Below are 15,897 nucleotides of genomic sequence, written 5' to 3' on the forward strand. Positions count from 1 at the left end.
GATTTCAGAGTCAAGTTATCTCGATCGCATCGTCCGGAACACCGCGTCTGCTTCGTAAACGTCGCGCCCAGAACTGCATCATCGGCAAAGCCTCGTCTCGATTCTTAGGCAACGAGTCATCTGCTTTCTTCCACTGATGATAAGTGACAAACTCATAGGTTGACTTGATGCGGTTTAGTGGACTAGAGCCGACCGATGCCAGGGGCGATTTTGAGCCTGAAAGGATCAAAACCGGTGTTTTGTTCTCGGACTGGGTTTTTGGGAGAGGTGCAGATAGTGGTAAAGCTCCCCCAACTGATATGACCCCTCCTAAAGAGGGTAGAGAGGATATGGATGGGTGTAAAGGCACCATTAGGGCGACTGAACCACCTTGTCCGAAGCCAAAGAGGTGGATGTGGTCAGGTCGGTACCTGAACTTGTCGACCAAGACTTTCGAGATCACGTCCTGTGCTACGAGTTCCACTGATTTGGTCAGAGGAGAGTCCGAATCAAGGTCACCCGTGGCGGAGTCGACGTGAAGGTCTTCGGACCACTGATCCCCAGGCCCGAGAGGGAATGGTAACGGGAAAGGAGGACTAAGTGTGATGGCCAAGGCGTCAGGAAGGTTCAGCGCACGAGAGAAGGAGAAGAAGTTGGCTGATGTGTCACCTAAGCCTGGAAGGAAGATGACTACATTCGTTGGCTTGTTGTCTGGCGGGAGATGGAGGATTGGTTTGAGGTTGGCGGGAAAGTCGTCGGCGGCTGGAGAGGCTGCAGGGCGCTGGTGAGGCATTGTGGCGCAGCGATCGAGGTCGGTTGGGACAGAAACAAGGCTTTTTGCTTGGTATACACGTGTGTCGTTGTTGATCCTGCGACCCTTCTATCTTTGTTAAAGCAGGGGCGGTTTGATATCGGACAAATTGACGGGAGCGGTTGGCTCCTCGCATCGAGCTTCGCCAGGAACAAGTGTCGAGCATGTGTCGAGCATGACGTTCTGGGACCCGGCGAAGCTGGATTGCCAGGGTCCGAGACAAGCAGCACAAGCTTTAGCTCTCAACTTGGCTCCAGCAGTCAAGCGTGTCAAGCACTCCAGGGCCGGCATGCGCAGCCCCTCTTGGCCTTGGCGCTTGGCTTGCATCAATGCGCCCCTCACTGGACTCGTAAGAGGTCCTCGGTCAATGTGAAGCAATCAGCATCCTCCCGCAATCCATAATATTCCAGGAGAGCAGGGGTAGATACTTACAAGTCTGGGAACTGGACAGACCTCGTGTAATAGTAATATCTTTGATCCGAAAATGGTGGTGAAAGAAGTGCCCGACAACCGAACAAGACCCTGAAATAAGGCGGGAACAAGCGAGCTGAACAGATGTGGGGTGACGGACCTGCATTGGCTCCAGCATCATTGACATAAACGCCCGGATCAGAGATGGAAGGGATAAGGGATAAGGGACACCAGTGATGCACAGCCACTGCTGGCCAGCTGAATCCTTGTCTTGGGAACTAGAAGTGGCTCGAGTCAGTCGAGCTGCAAGAGGCCGTGGGAGTAGCTTGAGCTGGTGAGCATGTTGACGCAGTGCGTGCAGCAGGTGAAACAGACGAAACGTCATGCTGAATGGCTGGTCATCACCCAGTCACTGCTGTGACCGAAGTGGGGTCGCATCTGCGCAATCCCAATGGCGAGCTGCCAGCAGGAGGGATGCATCGAGGGGCAAGTGCGTGTCTTGCTTGTTTGGCAAGATTTCACTTGAGGACCCTAGGCGGTGACTGACATTCTCCCTGAAAAAGCTATATATTTCCCTCCTGATCCTCTGTTCCTTCTTTCGTACTCAGACACTCAAAACTCATCTAACTTTTGTCGACATCTGCAAACAACTTCAAACACCTCTAAACAACTCCATCAGATCCAGTACTTCGAATCAAGATGTTTGGTTGGGGTGAGTTGACCTGACATTTGTTCCATACCCCTCTCATGCTGACTGCTTGTCCCAGACGAAAGCCGTGACGCTCATCAGCAAGTCTGTGAGTATTCTTGAACACCTCCACTCGTGATGGTGGGATGCGTACCATCGCATGATACTAACAAGAAGTCAGACAACGGGGACGATAACCATGAGGCCAAATTCTCTCACGAAGTCATTGGTGGCGCAGCTGCCTTCGAGGGCATGAAGCTCTACGAGGATCGTCAGCGCAGAGAGGGTATGGAGAATACTCTTCCCAAACATCAACAGCTCCATGCGGCTAACATTGTATAGGCAAGACTGTTAACCACGGCTTTGCCAAGGAAGTCCTCGCTGGCTTCGTCGGAGCAGAAGTCGACAAGCTCGCCGAGACGAAGGGCTTGGACGAGTATGACAAGATCAGAGCCAGAGAACATGCTAAGAAAAGTGCCGAGAACATGTATGACCAACACTATGGGGATATGGACCAATATGACCCAAATCAACGTGACCAGCCAAACTTCAACTACTGAAGTGAACTCCTCGACGACGAGGGTCCAACCAGGCTGCGGTGACCACATGTGATGGGATCTTGTCACAGGGGAATCGAGAGAACACATGCAAAGCGCTCTTGACTCTCTACGAGGGGAGATTCTGCTGAAGTGGACAGCCATTGAATGAAAGTGAATAAATTTATCACCCCAAAACCGGTCCCTGATCAGGGCAGAATGGGTATCCAATGCTTTTGCGTGAATTCATCAAAAAGAATTACGCCGAATCCTTCTTTGGTTCATAGCTCGTCAGCCTCGCTTGCCGTCTCATCGTTGTCGTCATCTTCTACTGTCGTGGTACCCTGAGCCTCTCCCGTGGTGTTTTCGTTATCTTGCGTCTTGTTTAGTCCTTGACCCTGTTCTGGATCCATTGCTCGCGTTCTTGGCCGATTCGAATATGTTGCCGGAGCGTCCAAGTTGTCCTCATCTGTGTCCTCGTCACGCTCTGATGGTGTTGGGGTCGAGTTACCAGAAGGCGGAGAGCTAGGCTCTCTCTCGGGATCGATGATGGGAGCTGCGGCTGTGGTTTCGAAGCTATCGCTCTCATCATCTTCGTCCTCCGCGGTATCATCAGCTGGTCTCTTGTTCCTTCGTGGTACGCCGGCTGCCTCATTCCCAATAACAGCTTGCAGCTCCTTTAACTTTTTCTGGTCTGTCTTGGCAGTGGACAAGATCCGTTGCATGTTCCTGATTTTGAGCTTCTTTTCATTGAGTAGCAGAGCAAACTTAGATAGCATCTGCTTTTCATGCTCCGCTTTTGCTTCGACCAGCTCGTCAATTTGTCTCTGTAGGCTTGCCATCACCTCATCCTTTGTCTTGATCTGTTCTTTCAGACTTGTGGCATCTTCTTGTAACTCATCCCGCTTCTCGACAGCCTGCGACGCCCAGCCAAAGAGGTCTACATCGTCGGTGTCTTCCGTTTGAGGCAATTCGATGGTCCCAAGGCGCTGTGTGATGTCTTCGACTCTATTGTTGATGGCGATGGACAAAATGGTTTTAGGATCCTTGCCCGATACTGAGCACGTCACCTCGAGCTGGTCCTTCCGCTGAATGCTAATCGAGGTGTCCGTTTTCGTGCCGAGAATTGAAGAGATAATGGTGGTCCAGTCCTCGTCATTTCCGTCATAATTCTTCGCCCGCAATTTCTTGAGGCTGCGTTGTCTGACTGCATGAATTTTCAGCACGAGAGCAATATCGATGCAACTTGTGACCTTACCTTTACCCGTATAGGCCACTTCGCCGTCAGTCGCGAGAAGATCGAGGTCGAGATCATGACCGCCTTCCTTGTGTGCCACTTTAATCAATATGGGGCTGTTGGTTTTGTCTTGGACGAGCCGAATAATCCACGTCGACGCCATGACCATAACCAAGTTAGCCGTAACATCACTTGGACGGTACCGAGTAGTCAGCACTCAACCCATGCAAGGGTGCAGAATCCAGACCGCAGAGTAGCACCCAAGTAGCATAGCCCGGTTTCCTTGCTGCGCAGTCTGCTAGGTGTCTGGTGTCTGCCAGTCTGGGACAGAATCACGTAACCCCAACTGAGTGGGGAAAAGCACGGAACGCGTCAAGCTAACCGCTGATTGGCCAATTTCGTGTCCCCTGCCTTCGCATTTCCCAGCTTTTCTGGCTGCAACTGCTTGTCCGCGCCGAAACTCCACCTTTTTCCCTTCAGTGAGCAACCAAATCCTCCGAACGACCAACCTTCCAGCCTCCCCTAACGGTAGACCTCAGGCCGACCTCGAAAAACGACCTCAACCTGCATACCTCGCACCTCGCTTCTCCTCCTGCTCCTTCGATCATACAAGGACGCTCGCCCATCGACTGCCCCCGATCGGTGGTGTATTCCTCGACGGGGAGCGAGAAACACGCTCCAGAACTCGATCACCCACACTGCTAAAACAGACTTTCTTCACGACGTTACGATTTCTCACGATTCCCACGATCCCCTGTTCATGTCTCTTCTGGCGCCAGATTTCCTCTGTGTATTTTTGCGACCTTAATAGCCTCCTGAACGCTTTTCACTTCGTCTAAGCACAAATCGAGAACAATGGAACAACTTACGTTGAAGCAACGCACTCCGGTCGAAAGCCCTGAGGTGGAAAACTGGGACGACGACGACTTTGAGAACCTGGAAGATGTCCACTTCCGTACTGCTTCAACAGCAACGTCTGTCATCTCTCATCCCCAAACACACCGTCGAGATTCCGTCTCGTCGCGCATGTCACTGCGGTCCGAGTCGAATCAGGGAGACGAAAATTGGGATGTCCTGGTGGATGAACAAGCCTCGATCAAGGACGCTGTAGCTCTTGCGAAGAGCAAAGGAATACCATTACCTACCAACATACCGCGTTCGGCATTGGAGGGTGGCACTATAAGGCGGCTGAAGGGTAAAGAAATCAAGAAAGCAATTGCGGACGACTGGTCGGAAGACTTGGATTTGCCTGGCACCGACATGCCTCTCAAGCTCGCCAAACACGATGAGCGTGATTTATCGGAGAGTCTGCGACAGATCAGTGCGGCTTTCAGAACGTCACCCAAGACCCCGGAAGCGAAAGACATGTTTGATCAAACCATCAGATCACCTAAGTCTCGCTCGGCAGCTATGCCTATCACCTTGGATGCTTTTCGAGATACGGATGAGGATGCTGGCTTTGCGGACGTCCCAACAATAAAGGTCGCAAAGCATAGATCGCCTCAGAAGCCTTTGCTCTTCCGGCAACCTCCTACTCCCGCGAAGCCCGAAACCGAAAACATCGAAGACGATCTCGAGTTGCCTTCTGATGGGCAGCTGCGCCTGTCCACTAGGAAACCGCCCCCTTCAACTCCTCAACAAAGTGACGACTTTGACCTTGAATGGGCCGAGGGCAGTCTGGGTACAAGGAACGCCGGCACCAGAAGAGGAGGCCGATCTGCACGTAGCTCATCTGCCTCGGCCCTGAGTCCGAGTGTTTCGAGTGCTTTCACAGCCGAGAGCGAAGATGAAGGCCTTGAAGGACTCGTCCTGCCTGACGGACCCATTCAATTTGAGGACAAGCTCAAACGGCGCCAACACGAGCAACCGTCTGAGCCACCTCGAAGTATTCCAGATCACAAGGACGACTCCAGGACGACGGCTGGAAAGGACGACTTCTTCTCCGGTCTAGAAATCGGCGATGGAGAGGTTTTTGACGCTGCAAAATTGACGCTGAATCGCAATGTTAAGCACAAGAGTGCACGGCCTAGCAGTCCGTCCAAAAGGACAACAACCACACTCAATTTCACAAGCACCAAAAGTCAAGGAACTATCTCCCGGCTGCCCAGATTTCAACCAGCTCACGACAGGCTTGAGCGTGCTCGGTCCAATTTGGAACCTGTCTCGGAAACCGGCGCTGCGATATCATCGTATCAACGAGCGAACTCAAGACTTGGTAATCATGCAAGTCATTCATCTGTTTCAGCGATCCCAGCCCCTCAGCCTCCTTCTACTCCGTCTACCCCAAGTCGACGGCTCCTCCGTGGTACTGATTCTCGTCCTGACCTGCGCTACGAACCACCGACAACTACGACCGCGCAGCTCTTGCGTGCAAAGAGATCCATGCCCGTTATGCGTGGCTTAAACTCGCCCACCAAAGCTTCGCCGTACGTCAGACCACCTTCGAGACAGGAGACTGGAAGCCGTTTGAATATACCCTCACGTCCCAAGACCCCGACGGATCGAGCAGAGTCTCGCATCGGAGAACCCAGGAAAGGCGCAATACCCTTCCTTCCAGCAGGTGCGTCCGCTGGACAGTCTCAGCATGTTAGTATCAAAAATCACTACCGTGGTCAAGGTTCCGATGGCTCTGGCGACAGTATGTCTGCTGCTCAAAGGTCTTTGTCTCGACTAGCTGGGCTCGGCAGACCGGAGACGCCTGGCCGTGGTATAGACCCTGCTCGTGGGCGAAGCAATCTCACGCCTGCCGAGTTGGCTGCGCAGGCCAAGAAGTCAATCACTAAACCTACAAGGCGACGCAATTATGGCGATGGAACGGAGCTGGAGATCTTTGACGACCTGCCCACCTCGGCTACCCTTGAATCTAAATTCACGAAGGCGCCCGTGGGCCGTGGTGCACCGCGAAGCCTTCGAAGCAAACTTGGACTGTCGCATCTCAACCCGTCTACATCTTCCCTTGCTAGCACCAGACGCGGCAGTGACACCCCTGTTCCTGCAACACCACTGTCACCGGCGCCTCGAAGCGATTTTCCAACTACAGCCCTCAATACGACCAATGTTCCTCGCTTCGCGCGCGACACGGCCGCTTCCCGCAATGCGCGCGAACAGCGCCAAATCTCAAGCGCTTTTCAAAACATGCGAGGTGAACCACTACAACCCATATCGACGAATTGGAAGTCAAACTCAGCGGCCATCCGCCCTAGCAATCAGGGTAGCTTGAGGAAAAAGAGAAGCGAAAAGGTGCAATTGAAGCCACATCTCATCAAACCTATGGGCAACGACGTGAACCGAGCAAAAACGGAGAAAGGCATGAATTACAATCCGCTCTTGTTTAGGTGGGAAGGTAATGAAAATGACCTAGCGCCTTTCGATGTCCCGGACTTCTACCCTCGGGGTGGCAGCCCTGGTATACAAGGTCGAGGCAGCCCAGGTACCAAAGCTCAGGTGGCATTGATCTCAAATGTGGGCTCTAGCGTTACAGGCGTTCAAGTTGTGGGCGGCATGGTATTCGACCCCTCACAAATGCGCTGGCTCAAAATTGCCGAGAATCCAGATGGAAGTGTGTCGAGTGTTCGCGGTGGTAGTGTACAGATTGAAGAGGAGGAAGACGTCTTCGCCGGACTTGAAGACCTGAAAGAAGAGGACGAAACACGCAGTCGCAGCGGCACGCTCCAAAACATGTCTAATATCGAGCAATCAAGGGATTCGTTCGGGGATGCAGAGGCTGGCCACAGCAGTGGTGACGAATGGGGAATTGGTGTCAGCGAAGAGTTCGACGTGGGTCCTGAGTTTGTGAGGAGACAGAGAGGGGAAGAGGAGAGATGGCGGCGGAAAGTAGAAAAGTGGCTGAGAAAGGGTCTTGAAGTGGAAGAGGAAGAAGGTCCCGATGGAAGAGGAGGATGGAGGTGGGCTATTCGTGAGCTGGTGATGGAGCAAGGTGAAGCTTAGCAGAGGGCCAGGCACGACACGGGGCCGCTGGCTGCGGATAGTTGTACAGTATATGGGGAAACGTACCAACGATACGCGGCGGGCGAGGCTGCTATGCTTTGTTCGAGACTTCGAGTCGGCTTGCAAAAGTCATTGACAAGTATACCTTTTACCAATCTGCCTTTTGGGGATCCGGTATACCAGCGGATCCGCTTGGGATTCCAGTTTCCACTGAATAGCGAGGGTCAAGACAGGAGACGCAAAGGCAGTCTCATACGGCCAGGCTGGCCATAGCAGGAGCAGTTACGGAGCAGTGATGTCGCTACACTAACCTATGTGCTGGTATACCCGATGCCCGAGCCAGCCATTGGAGACAAAGCAGAGGTTGTTTGTCCAGAAGACAACGCAAGGTAGGCGGACCGAATTTTCTTCAAATTATATAACATTAGACAACTCCTGTCTCAAAGCTTTCGGACAGTGGCTGCCTTGTGCTCGGTATAGTGTCAACTGTTTTACCCGTGCAGCCCCTCGATCTGTGATGATTTTTATTTCAAGGATCATGGATCGTTCCGGGGTCGTTGACACTGTCTGTTCCCTCGAACTGGGCCCGGGACACGGGGCGGAATACTGGAGAAGGGGAGGCGGAGTTGGGAGGAGCTTACCTACCTAGGAACCTAGTAATATGAAGACGCCCAACTCGATTGGGAGAACAAAAGTTTCTCGTTTTATTATCAACTAAAAAAAATGGGAAAAGAAACTATTTCAGGTCCGCTAATTTTCTTCAAGTGCTTCATCGAATTACCCCCTTAGCGAAAACCATGCTAAGCACCACACCAGGCTGTAACCTCCTTTTTGTCGTCGGCCCCCAAAACCTCACGAGTCGCAACTCCTTTTTTTTGCTCCCATCTTCCACCACCACCAGCAACCACAACTCCTCCCCGTCGCGTCAGCAAGAATCACAGTTGCAAAATCTATATAAAAAGACGCTCAAAAGAACAAAAGCTTGAAGCGAGTGTGTTTTTGTACAGATGCAACCACATCGACCAGATCATAGTTCGCCTTTTGGGCCGTCGTTCATGTCGTTTCTCTTGTCACGTAATAGTCCCTGACCCTGCCCTGTTATGGGATGTGTGGTCAAGGACCAAATCCGGGTGCTCTGGTTTCAGTACAGCGTACCCGGACTGACAACACCGTTTCCGATGGAAAGTTGAACGGCGTACATTGCTCGCACTCGCGGTGTCCCGTCGCCTGCGAACCACCCCATGTTCACGTCACCGTGGAACACGGCTAGTTTGCCGTCCTTGGTAATGTCGATGCCTCCGGGAATGTAGACGTCGGCGGATGTGTCCCCAGTCACCAGGAATGGATCTCCCTGCTTGGTGTAAGGACCGTAGATACTGTTGCTGGTCGCGTATCTGATGTTGTAGGGAGCAGTCGTGAAGCATTTGGAGCTGTACAGGAGAATGTAGGTCCCGGAAGAAGCATCGTAAGTCAACGAAGGAGCTTCAATGTTGGGCCCATCGTTTGGGTCGTTCAACAAAACAGTCGTGAGGCCACCAATGAAAGTATATCCATCGTCCGGACTGACCTCTTGGAGATTGAGAGGCGTGGGGGCGATAGGATTGACAGTATTTGAACACGCGCCACCGTTGCCGATGGAGTTGCCATCTACTTTGTAGATGACATACTGACGGTTGGTTTGAGGGTCGTTGAACCCGTCTGCGTCAATGGCACCGCCGGCAGTCAGATCACAGAACAGCGGCGTCTGAACAGGCGTGAATGGCCCTTCCGGATTTGGAGCTGTTGCTGCTGCAACGCAGTGCTTGGCTGGCGACTCTGCCATTGACACTGAATAGTATAGCACAAAGTTGCCATTGTCCTGTGATCGGGCGTCAGAATGACTTTCACCCAGCAGGGCAGTAGAGTCGAATTACTCACCAGTTGAGTCACGTCCGGAGCCCATACATGTGGAGGCGAGGCTGCCCATGAAGGGAGATTTGGCAAGGCATCGTAGCCCGAATGAACGGTCCAGCTAGAGAAGTCTGGAGAAGTAGCAATCAAGACATTAATCCCCGCAGGATTTCCATTGACACCTGCATAGGCAATATAGCTCCCGTCGCCCAATTGGAGCACCGAGGGATCTTGAAAGTTTGTTCCAATGACTGGACCGCTTGCTTGACGCTTATGCTGTGGAGCGGCCAGAGACCAGGCCAAGCAAGCAAAGAAAATGAACGACGTAGTAAACATTATGAACAAAAACAAGCAACGACGACGGGCGACAGTAAGAAAAGCTCGAGGAGCAGAGAAGTCGGACTCCTGGAGCCATTTGTTCTTTTTGGGGCCGGACAACAGTGAGCTGTTCTCAGCAGAGCTGGGATCGGTCATGTTTCTCGGCTCACTGGCGGCTGGTGGTTTAGGCAGTCTGACTAGGGTGGAAGATATGCATGCTGCAGGTAAGTGGCGCGCTTTAAGAAGTCAGCTCCAGGAATGTGCGCCATTCAGAATGCAAAGCATGCCATCGCAGCTATGTCGGATTGGAGCCATGGCGCATTTTGAAGCCGCCTCTGTCGCCATCCAGAACAGAAGGTTTGAAACAAACAGAGCGTAGCGCGCAAAAACAAGCTCAAAGACAAGAGCAACTAGCATCTGAATGCTGCATGCCATTGCCAGGACAATCGATTGGAGCAAATGCCAACTGGCCAACTAGCCAACTGGCCAACTGCGGCTGGATGGTCCGGGGGTCCAGGCCTGGTGCACATGAGCAACCATTGAGGATCCGACGAAAGGGAGACAGATGGCGATTGCGGATGTGGACGAACATTGTCTAAGATCAGCATCGTGTTGCTCATTGTGGCTAGCTGTGATAAGATGTAGCTACCACCCATACCTCTACTCGGTAAACACGCACAAACACAGAAGATGACATGTGGTTGAAAAAAGAATTGTTCGCAGGATTTGACAGGGGCAAGGAAGAAGGGCTTTGAGGGGAGAGACTCAGACACTCAGACACGGGCTCGACGGTCCCACGGTCACACGGCAGTCGGTGCATTTCTCGGGCTCGTAAAGGAAGTCATTGGCCACCATCTCACTCACTGTCTCGAAAAACAAAAACCTTCTCGCTTCTCGCTGCTCGCTGCTCGCTGCTCGCTGCTCGCTGCTCGCCTTCACGACCTCCTCCTGCCCTTCTGGTCGATCTCCTTCGTATCTGACTAGCCCATCCGATCTCGTCCGCTGCGGCTACGGCCCATGCACCGCCTGGTTCTGATGTGAGCTGAACCACAAAACGAATGAAAATTCTCCTAGGTCTGATTATTAGCATCACAGGTCTGGCCTTGTTCTTACGTCCTTCCGCACTTTACCCATCGCGTACCTGATGGGGCATCCGTGACTAGCTAATAAGCCAGCGGCCTAAGCTCCGCACTCCTCCTAACCCGCATCGCTCACCTACCTACTCGTATTCAGCGCCATCAGCTCCGAAGCCAATCTTAGCCACTACTTGCCTTAGGGCCATTCCAACGGACTATGCTACCACGGACTTTGTTGTACAGTTGCTCGCCTCTTGGGAGAAGCCCAAATCCCAGCTCACACTTACCGACGCCCTCTCAATGTTTCGCGAACAATCCTGACATGTGGTCGAATCCTCAGGACATAGAAGATAGGGGAATCGGGAACAGTTGGGCAAAAATATGGACAGATGTTTGACGTGACGAGCACGCCAGCACTATCTGCCACGAGATGGACATGTAAGTGGTTGTCAATCTAGGTGCGTTGCCTGAATGCCCAGGCTTTTTGACCATGTCGCCATATTCTTGAAGATTTTGAGATACGATCCTTCCCGCAAACGTGGGACAAGCTTCTGAGTGGGGGAATGACTACTTGCCCCTCGAAGCAGATGTTGCCATGCCAGCCTTGCAGATCGAACAGACTCTTGTTCGATTCCATTTGTCGCTGAGCCTCAAACACGAGAGCCAAGAGTCGCTTGCATGACGTGCTTTTGTCGCAAGATGATGCCAGCAGGATTCAGAAGTCAGTACGACCTGTCGAACCGTATACACAATGTTGCATATACATAGCGTGGGTCGCTTTCAGACGTTCCCAATGCCGTGGTCCTGCAAAAGACTAACATGTCTGCAACAATTAACCCGATAGCCCTGTCAGTGCCGCGCTAAACCGTAAGTACAGCTTCTCTCACACCTTGCTTCATGAGGTCAGGAAGTGCCCCTTGCGCGTTGGCTGGTAGCACAGACTTCCTTTCGCCATTCTGGATTACCTTTCTCCATAGGGAGCGTATCCAGTGTTCACCCAGCCTTTGCTCGGCTCATCGGAATCCTCGACTGAAGGATTAGCACCACAACCGAGGCTCATTAGCGGTTTTGGATATGGGACATGAAAAGCTGGTGCAATTGATTCCCTCAAAAGAACTACCAGGAGCTTAGAGGCAAAGGGCGAGAGCGCTCGGAGACTCGACTATCTCCAGCTCGCACCGATCAGTGCTGGAGCTACGACCCGACTATGATGTCGATTGAAAAAGACACCTTCAAGCTCGAGCCTACTTTCGGGAGCCACCAACATCGCCCATCGCCACAACATGTCGCCTTTTTATTCGCGCGGGAGTGCCGCCTTTCCTTTTTCTTTTGTCTTTGATGTCCCATCCAGTTTCGATGCTCCTGGCCCTCCGTCACTGCGTCTTGGCAGCGACATGCTCTCCAGCTTGAACAAGCACGCTCTCCAATCGCAAATGCACCTCGTACCACGCATTCAGAAGATAGCTGGCTCGGCGGAGGCACTCTTGAGAGGTTGATCTTGGCGCCCTTCCTGTTGCAACCTTGACGGGGAGCAAAGCAAATGCTTGTCCCGCTGTGTACCCAAACACGTGGAAGGCTTCAGTGGCTATTATCCTCTCCTCCCTCTCCTCTTGGCTTGGCGTTCCTCCCGTTGTCTTGGCATCGATTCCGCCTGCCCAAAGCAGTTGATACCAAATGCAGGTTACACGATGCCATGGTGCCAGCGCGAAACTTAAGGGCTACCACAAGACAAAACCATCCACGGCAATGGATGCGGGCTATGCGACATACGCAGAAGAGCTTGCTGTCCCTCGAAGAGAAGAGGAGCTCCAGGCTAGACTGAAAGGTACAAAAGCTGCAAGGTCCTACAGCTGGGTCAAATTTCCGATTTCCCTCAGAGACTTTTCTCAGGTTTTTGCCCCGGAACATCTTCAGAGATATTGAATATGAGACTTCAGCTTGGTCTAAAGAGTGTCTTGGCACTTAGCGCCTTCTGCAGGCACTGTGCTGCTCAAACCTTCCAGAGGCTCGGAACGTGTCCAACATTGGGCTGTATTATTCCACTCGACCAAGCCGACTTCCTCCCGGGCCAGCGGTTCGATATCAGAGCTGAGGTCCACGCTCCCTTGAACGGAAGTGAAGCGATTCGTGGCTACACCACTCCCGATTCGAATGTGAGTTCTTCCAACTCATGCTTCTTTTGGTTTCATCATTGTCGACACTGGCTAATGGAGCTCACCAGTTCACTCTGACCATTGAGCGCGAGGGCGGGAGTGCTCGACCAGTCTCAGCCTTTTTCAACCTCACCGAGCCAAAGCTCGAGACTTGGAACTTCACTTGGTACGAAGACCTGTTCGCTCAAGCCGCCAAAACTCCGTCACAGGTCAGAGTTGCGTCAAAGGCATGGCGAAATGTTGCTCTTTATGAGCCGGGCCAGTATATTGCGATCTTAAAGTATCGAAATGGCTCCCAGACGACGATTGCTAATTGGACCGTGCGGGATATATCTCCTCGGCAGCGGGCCAAGAACGTCGTGATGTTTATCGGAGACGGCATGACCACAAACATGATCACTGGTGAGGCCGAAAGACTTCACGGCATAAGCTTAATGCTAAAACAAAGGTTGCAGCTGCTCGCCTCATCGGCCACCAATCCATCAACGGCAAGTACCAGACCAAGATGGCCATGGACCAGTTTCCGATGCTGGGTCATCAAATGACCCACTCAATCGACAGCTTCATCACGGATAGCGCCAACTCAGCGACCGCGCTCTATTCTGGCCACAAATCCACTGTCAACGCATTGGGTGTCTATGCTGACAGCTCTCCGAACAAGTTCGACGACCCAAAGATAGAAAGCATTGCCGAAATCTTTCACCGGCTCAGAGGCGGCGGTGTTGGCATTGTCTCTACCGCTTTCATAGCCGACGCAACCCCTGCCGCACTGACCGCTCATACACGTGATCGAGGTCAGTACGGAGCAGTCATTGACTCTTTCCTGCGAGGTATTAAGAATTATACCTGGACCAACTGGACGGGTCCTGATGTGCTCTTTGGCGGTGGCGCTGAACAATTCTACCCGGGCAAAGGTTCCTTCCAGGGTAAAGACTACTACCAGGAGTTCGCCAAACAGAACTACACCGTTGTTTTGAACAACACGGCGCTCCAAACGTCAGACAACTCCAGCAAGCATCTTGGAATATTCTCGGTCAGCAACATGGCCAAGTGGCTCGATCGAAATGTTTACCCAGAAAACCTGAACAAGTCTAGCACTGCTCCCGACGGCTCCAAGGGTGCTGCTACTGATCAACCCGGCCTCAAGGAAATGACTCTCAAGGCCCTCGAGGTTCTCCAAACCCGTCACGGAGATAGTGGATTCTTCATCATGTCTGAAGCGGCCAGTATCGACAAGATGATGCATGTGCTCGACTATGATCGCGCTCTGGGTGAGCTTCTCGAGCTGGACGACACGATCAAAGCCACAATCGCCTGGCTCCAAGAAAAGGGCGAGCTGGAAAACACACTTCTCCTCGTGACTGCCGACCACGGCCACGGTTTCGACGTCATGGGATCCGTCGACACCCATTATCTCAACACCCAAAAAGGACCCCGTGAGAAGCGCGGCGCCATTGGCACCTACCAGAACTCCGGCCTCAGTCAGTATGTCCTGGCCAACCGCTCTGCTCCTGTCGGCAGCGATCAGAATCTCATTTATGGCCCTGGCGTCAATTTCCCGGCTAATTGGGACCCTCGATATACGCTGTACTCCGGACTGGCCGCTTTCCCCGACAATCGGGAGGATTACCAGGTCAACAAGAACGGACCGCGAGTGCCGGCCATCAACATCACGGGCTTCTCTAATGAGGACTTTTTCGTCAACTATGTCGATGCTGTGACTGGGTTTATCATTAACGGATCACTTCCTGTCACCGTAAGCCTCTCTCCTTCTAGTCATAGATCATTCTCCCTTGCTCCACAACCTTTTATTGAGGATAATTTTACTAATATTTTGGTTTTCTAGGCGGATCAAGGCGTGCACTCTCTCACCGATGTGCCCGTCTTCACGCGCGGGCCTTGCACCGAGTTGTTCTCGGGTGTCTTTAACAGCATCGACATCTTCTACGGTATGGCCGAGTGTCTTGGCCTGAGCCGAACGAGCCCTTCTTGAACACACACGGTCCGACGTCCAGAGAGGCTGAGACGGGAAAGGGGGCTTCCGGTCGTCGTCATGTCGTACTAGATTCGATTGGATATACGACGACTTAAATAAGTTGTAAGGGAGAAAAGAATGAGCTCGCTAATCAAGATATAAAGTAAACTGTGCCCACGTTTCGAGGAAGAATCAAGATCAGTGTCTTAGATTTCCGACGTCGATACGAAGTAATCTCATTAAAAGTATTGGGGATTTCCTCTAGCTCATGCGGGCTATCATTACAGTCTCTACTTCCGACTCAGGATTCGACGCCCCCCTTCCTGCGGCTGGCCCCCTTTTTTTCTTTCCGTTCTTCCTCATCCCCCTTCCCCTCCCTCCTCCTATTGCTCCCACCTACTCCTCCTGCTTTGCTGGTCCCGCGCCAGGGAACCACTCGACATACACGTCCCCATTGAGCCCGTAATACAGGACGCGCTTCCCTTCCAAAAAAGCAAAATACCCCGTGACGCCGGCGTCGACGACCTCGCGCGCAAACTCGGCGTAGACGGTCTCCCCCGCCTGCACGCGCCGGAGGGCCCGCGTCAGCGCCGCCGCGTCCCACGCCGTGGAGGGCTTGACCCCGGCTGCTGAGGGGGCGGGGATGGCGATTTGTTCAGTCGAAATGGTCTCGGCATCTGTGGAGGAAGTCGCCTTCTTGGGTGTGTATGTCGTGGTCGTGCGCGAGATGTAGTCGACGTGGTACCGCGTCACGCCTAGCTTGAGCAGCGACGCGACGACTTCTGGGAATGTCAGACTCGTTGGGGAGTGTACTCTGGCGAAGACGGCTTGGACAGGCGTGAGTGTTGACATGGTTTCTTCGAGTGTCTGGATTT

The 15,897-nt window shown here is 52.7% G+C and overlaps 7 protein-coding genes across 7 annotated transcripts; 3 read left to right on the plus strand and 4 right to left on the minus strand.

Annotated features, from left to right (window-relative positions):
* Positions 1–10: 10 nt before the first annotated feature.
* On the minus strand, positions 11–772 carry Z520_10174 (uncharacterized protein; the record flags this gene model as incomplete). Its single annotated transcript, XM_016780668.1, has 1 exon — positions 11–772. One exon carries the CDS (start codon positions 770–772, stop codon positions 11–13), a length of 762 nt encoding a protein of 253 aa, XP_016628271.1.
* Positions 773–2,027: 1,255 nt separating this feature from the next.
* Positions 2,028–2,449, plus strand: Z520_10175 (uncharacterized protein; the record flags this gene model as incomplete). The annotated part of the gene is made up of 2 exons (XM_016780669.1): positions 2,028–2,175; positions 2,232–2,449. 2 exons carry the CDS (start codon positions 2,028–2,030, stop codon positions 2,447–2,449), a joined length of 366 nt encoding a protein of 121 aa, XP_016628272.1.
* Positions 2,450–2,706: 257 nt separating this feature from the next.
* On the minus strand, positions 2,707–3,825 carry Z520_10176 (uncharacterized protein; the record flags this gene model as incomplete). Its single annotated transcript, XM_016780670.1, has 2 exons — positions 2,707–3,632; positions 3,684–3,825. The coding sequence occupies 2 exons, from the start codon at positions 3,823–3,825 to the stop codon at positions 2,707–2,709; spliced, it is 1,068 nt and encodes a 355-aa protein (XP_016628273.1).
* Positions 3,826–4,517: 692 nt separating this feature from the next.
* Z520_10177 (uncharacterized protein) lies at positions 4,518–7,610 on the plus strand (the record flags this gene model as incomplete). Its single annotated transcript, XM_016780671.1, has 1 exon — positions 4,518–7,610. One exon carries the CDS (start codon positions 4,518–4,520, stop codon positions 7,608–7,610), a length of 3,093 nt encoding a protein of 1,030 aa, XP_016628274.1.
* A 1,141-nt stretch (positions 7,611–8,751) lies between these two features.
* Z520_10178 (uncharacterized protein) lies at positions 8,752–9,836 on the minus strand (the record flags this gene model as incomplete). Its single annotated transcript, XM_016780672.1, has 2 exons — positions 8,752–9,468; positions 9,528–9,836. 2 exons carry the CDS (start codon positions 9,834–9,836, stop codon positions 8,752–8,754), a joined length of 1,026 nt encoding a protein of 341 aa, XP_016628275.1.
* Positions 9,837–12,819: 2,983 nt separating this feature from the next.
* Z520_10179 (uncharacterized protein) lies at positions 12,820–15,040 on the plus strand (the record flags this gene model as incomplete). Its single annotated transcript, XM_016780673.1, has 4 exons — positions 12,820–13,047; positions 13,116–13,449; positions 13,503–14,803; positions 14,894–15,040. 4 exons carry the CDS (start codon positions 12,820–12,822, stop codon positions 15,038–15,040), a joined length of 2,010 nt encoding a protein of 669 aa, XP_016628276.1.
* A 378-nt stretch (positions 15,041–15,418) lies between these two features.
* Z520_10180 (uncharacterized protein) lies at positions 15,419–15,874 on the minus strand (the record flags this gene model as incomplete). Its single annotated transcript, XM_016780674.1, has 1 exon — positions 15,419–15,874. One exon carries the CDS (start codon positions 15,872–15,874, stop codon positions 15,419–15,421), a length of 456 nt encoding a protein of 151 aa, XP_016628277.1.
* Positions 15,875–15,897: the final 23 nt, after the last annotated feature.

This window comes from Fonsecaea multimorphosa (genome assembly GCF_000836435.1).
Source record: "Fonsecaea multimorphosa CBS 102226 unplaced genomic scaffold supercont1.28, whole genome shotgun sequence".
In the NCBI taxonomy this organism is placed as follows: Eukaryota; Fungi; Ascomycota; class Eurotiomycetes; order Chaetothyriales; family Herpotrichiellaceae; genus Fonsecaea; species Fonsecaea multimorphosa.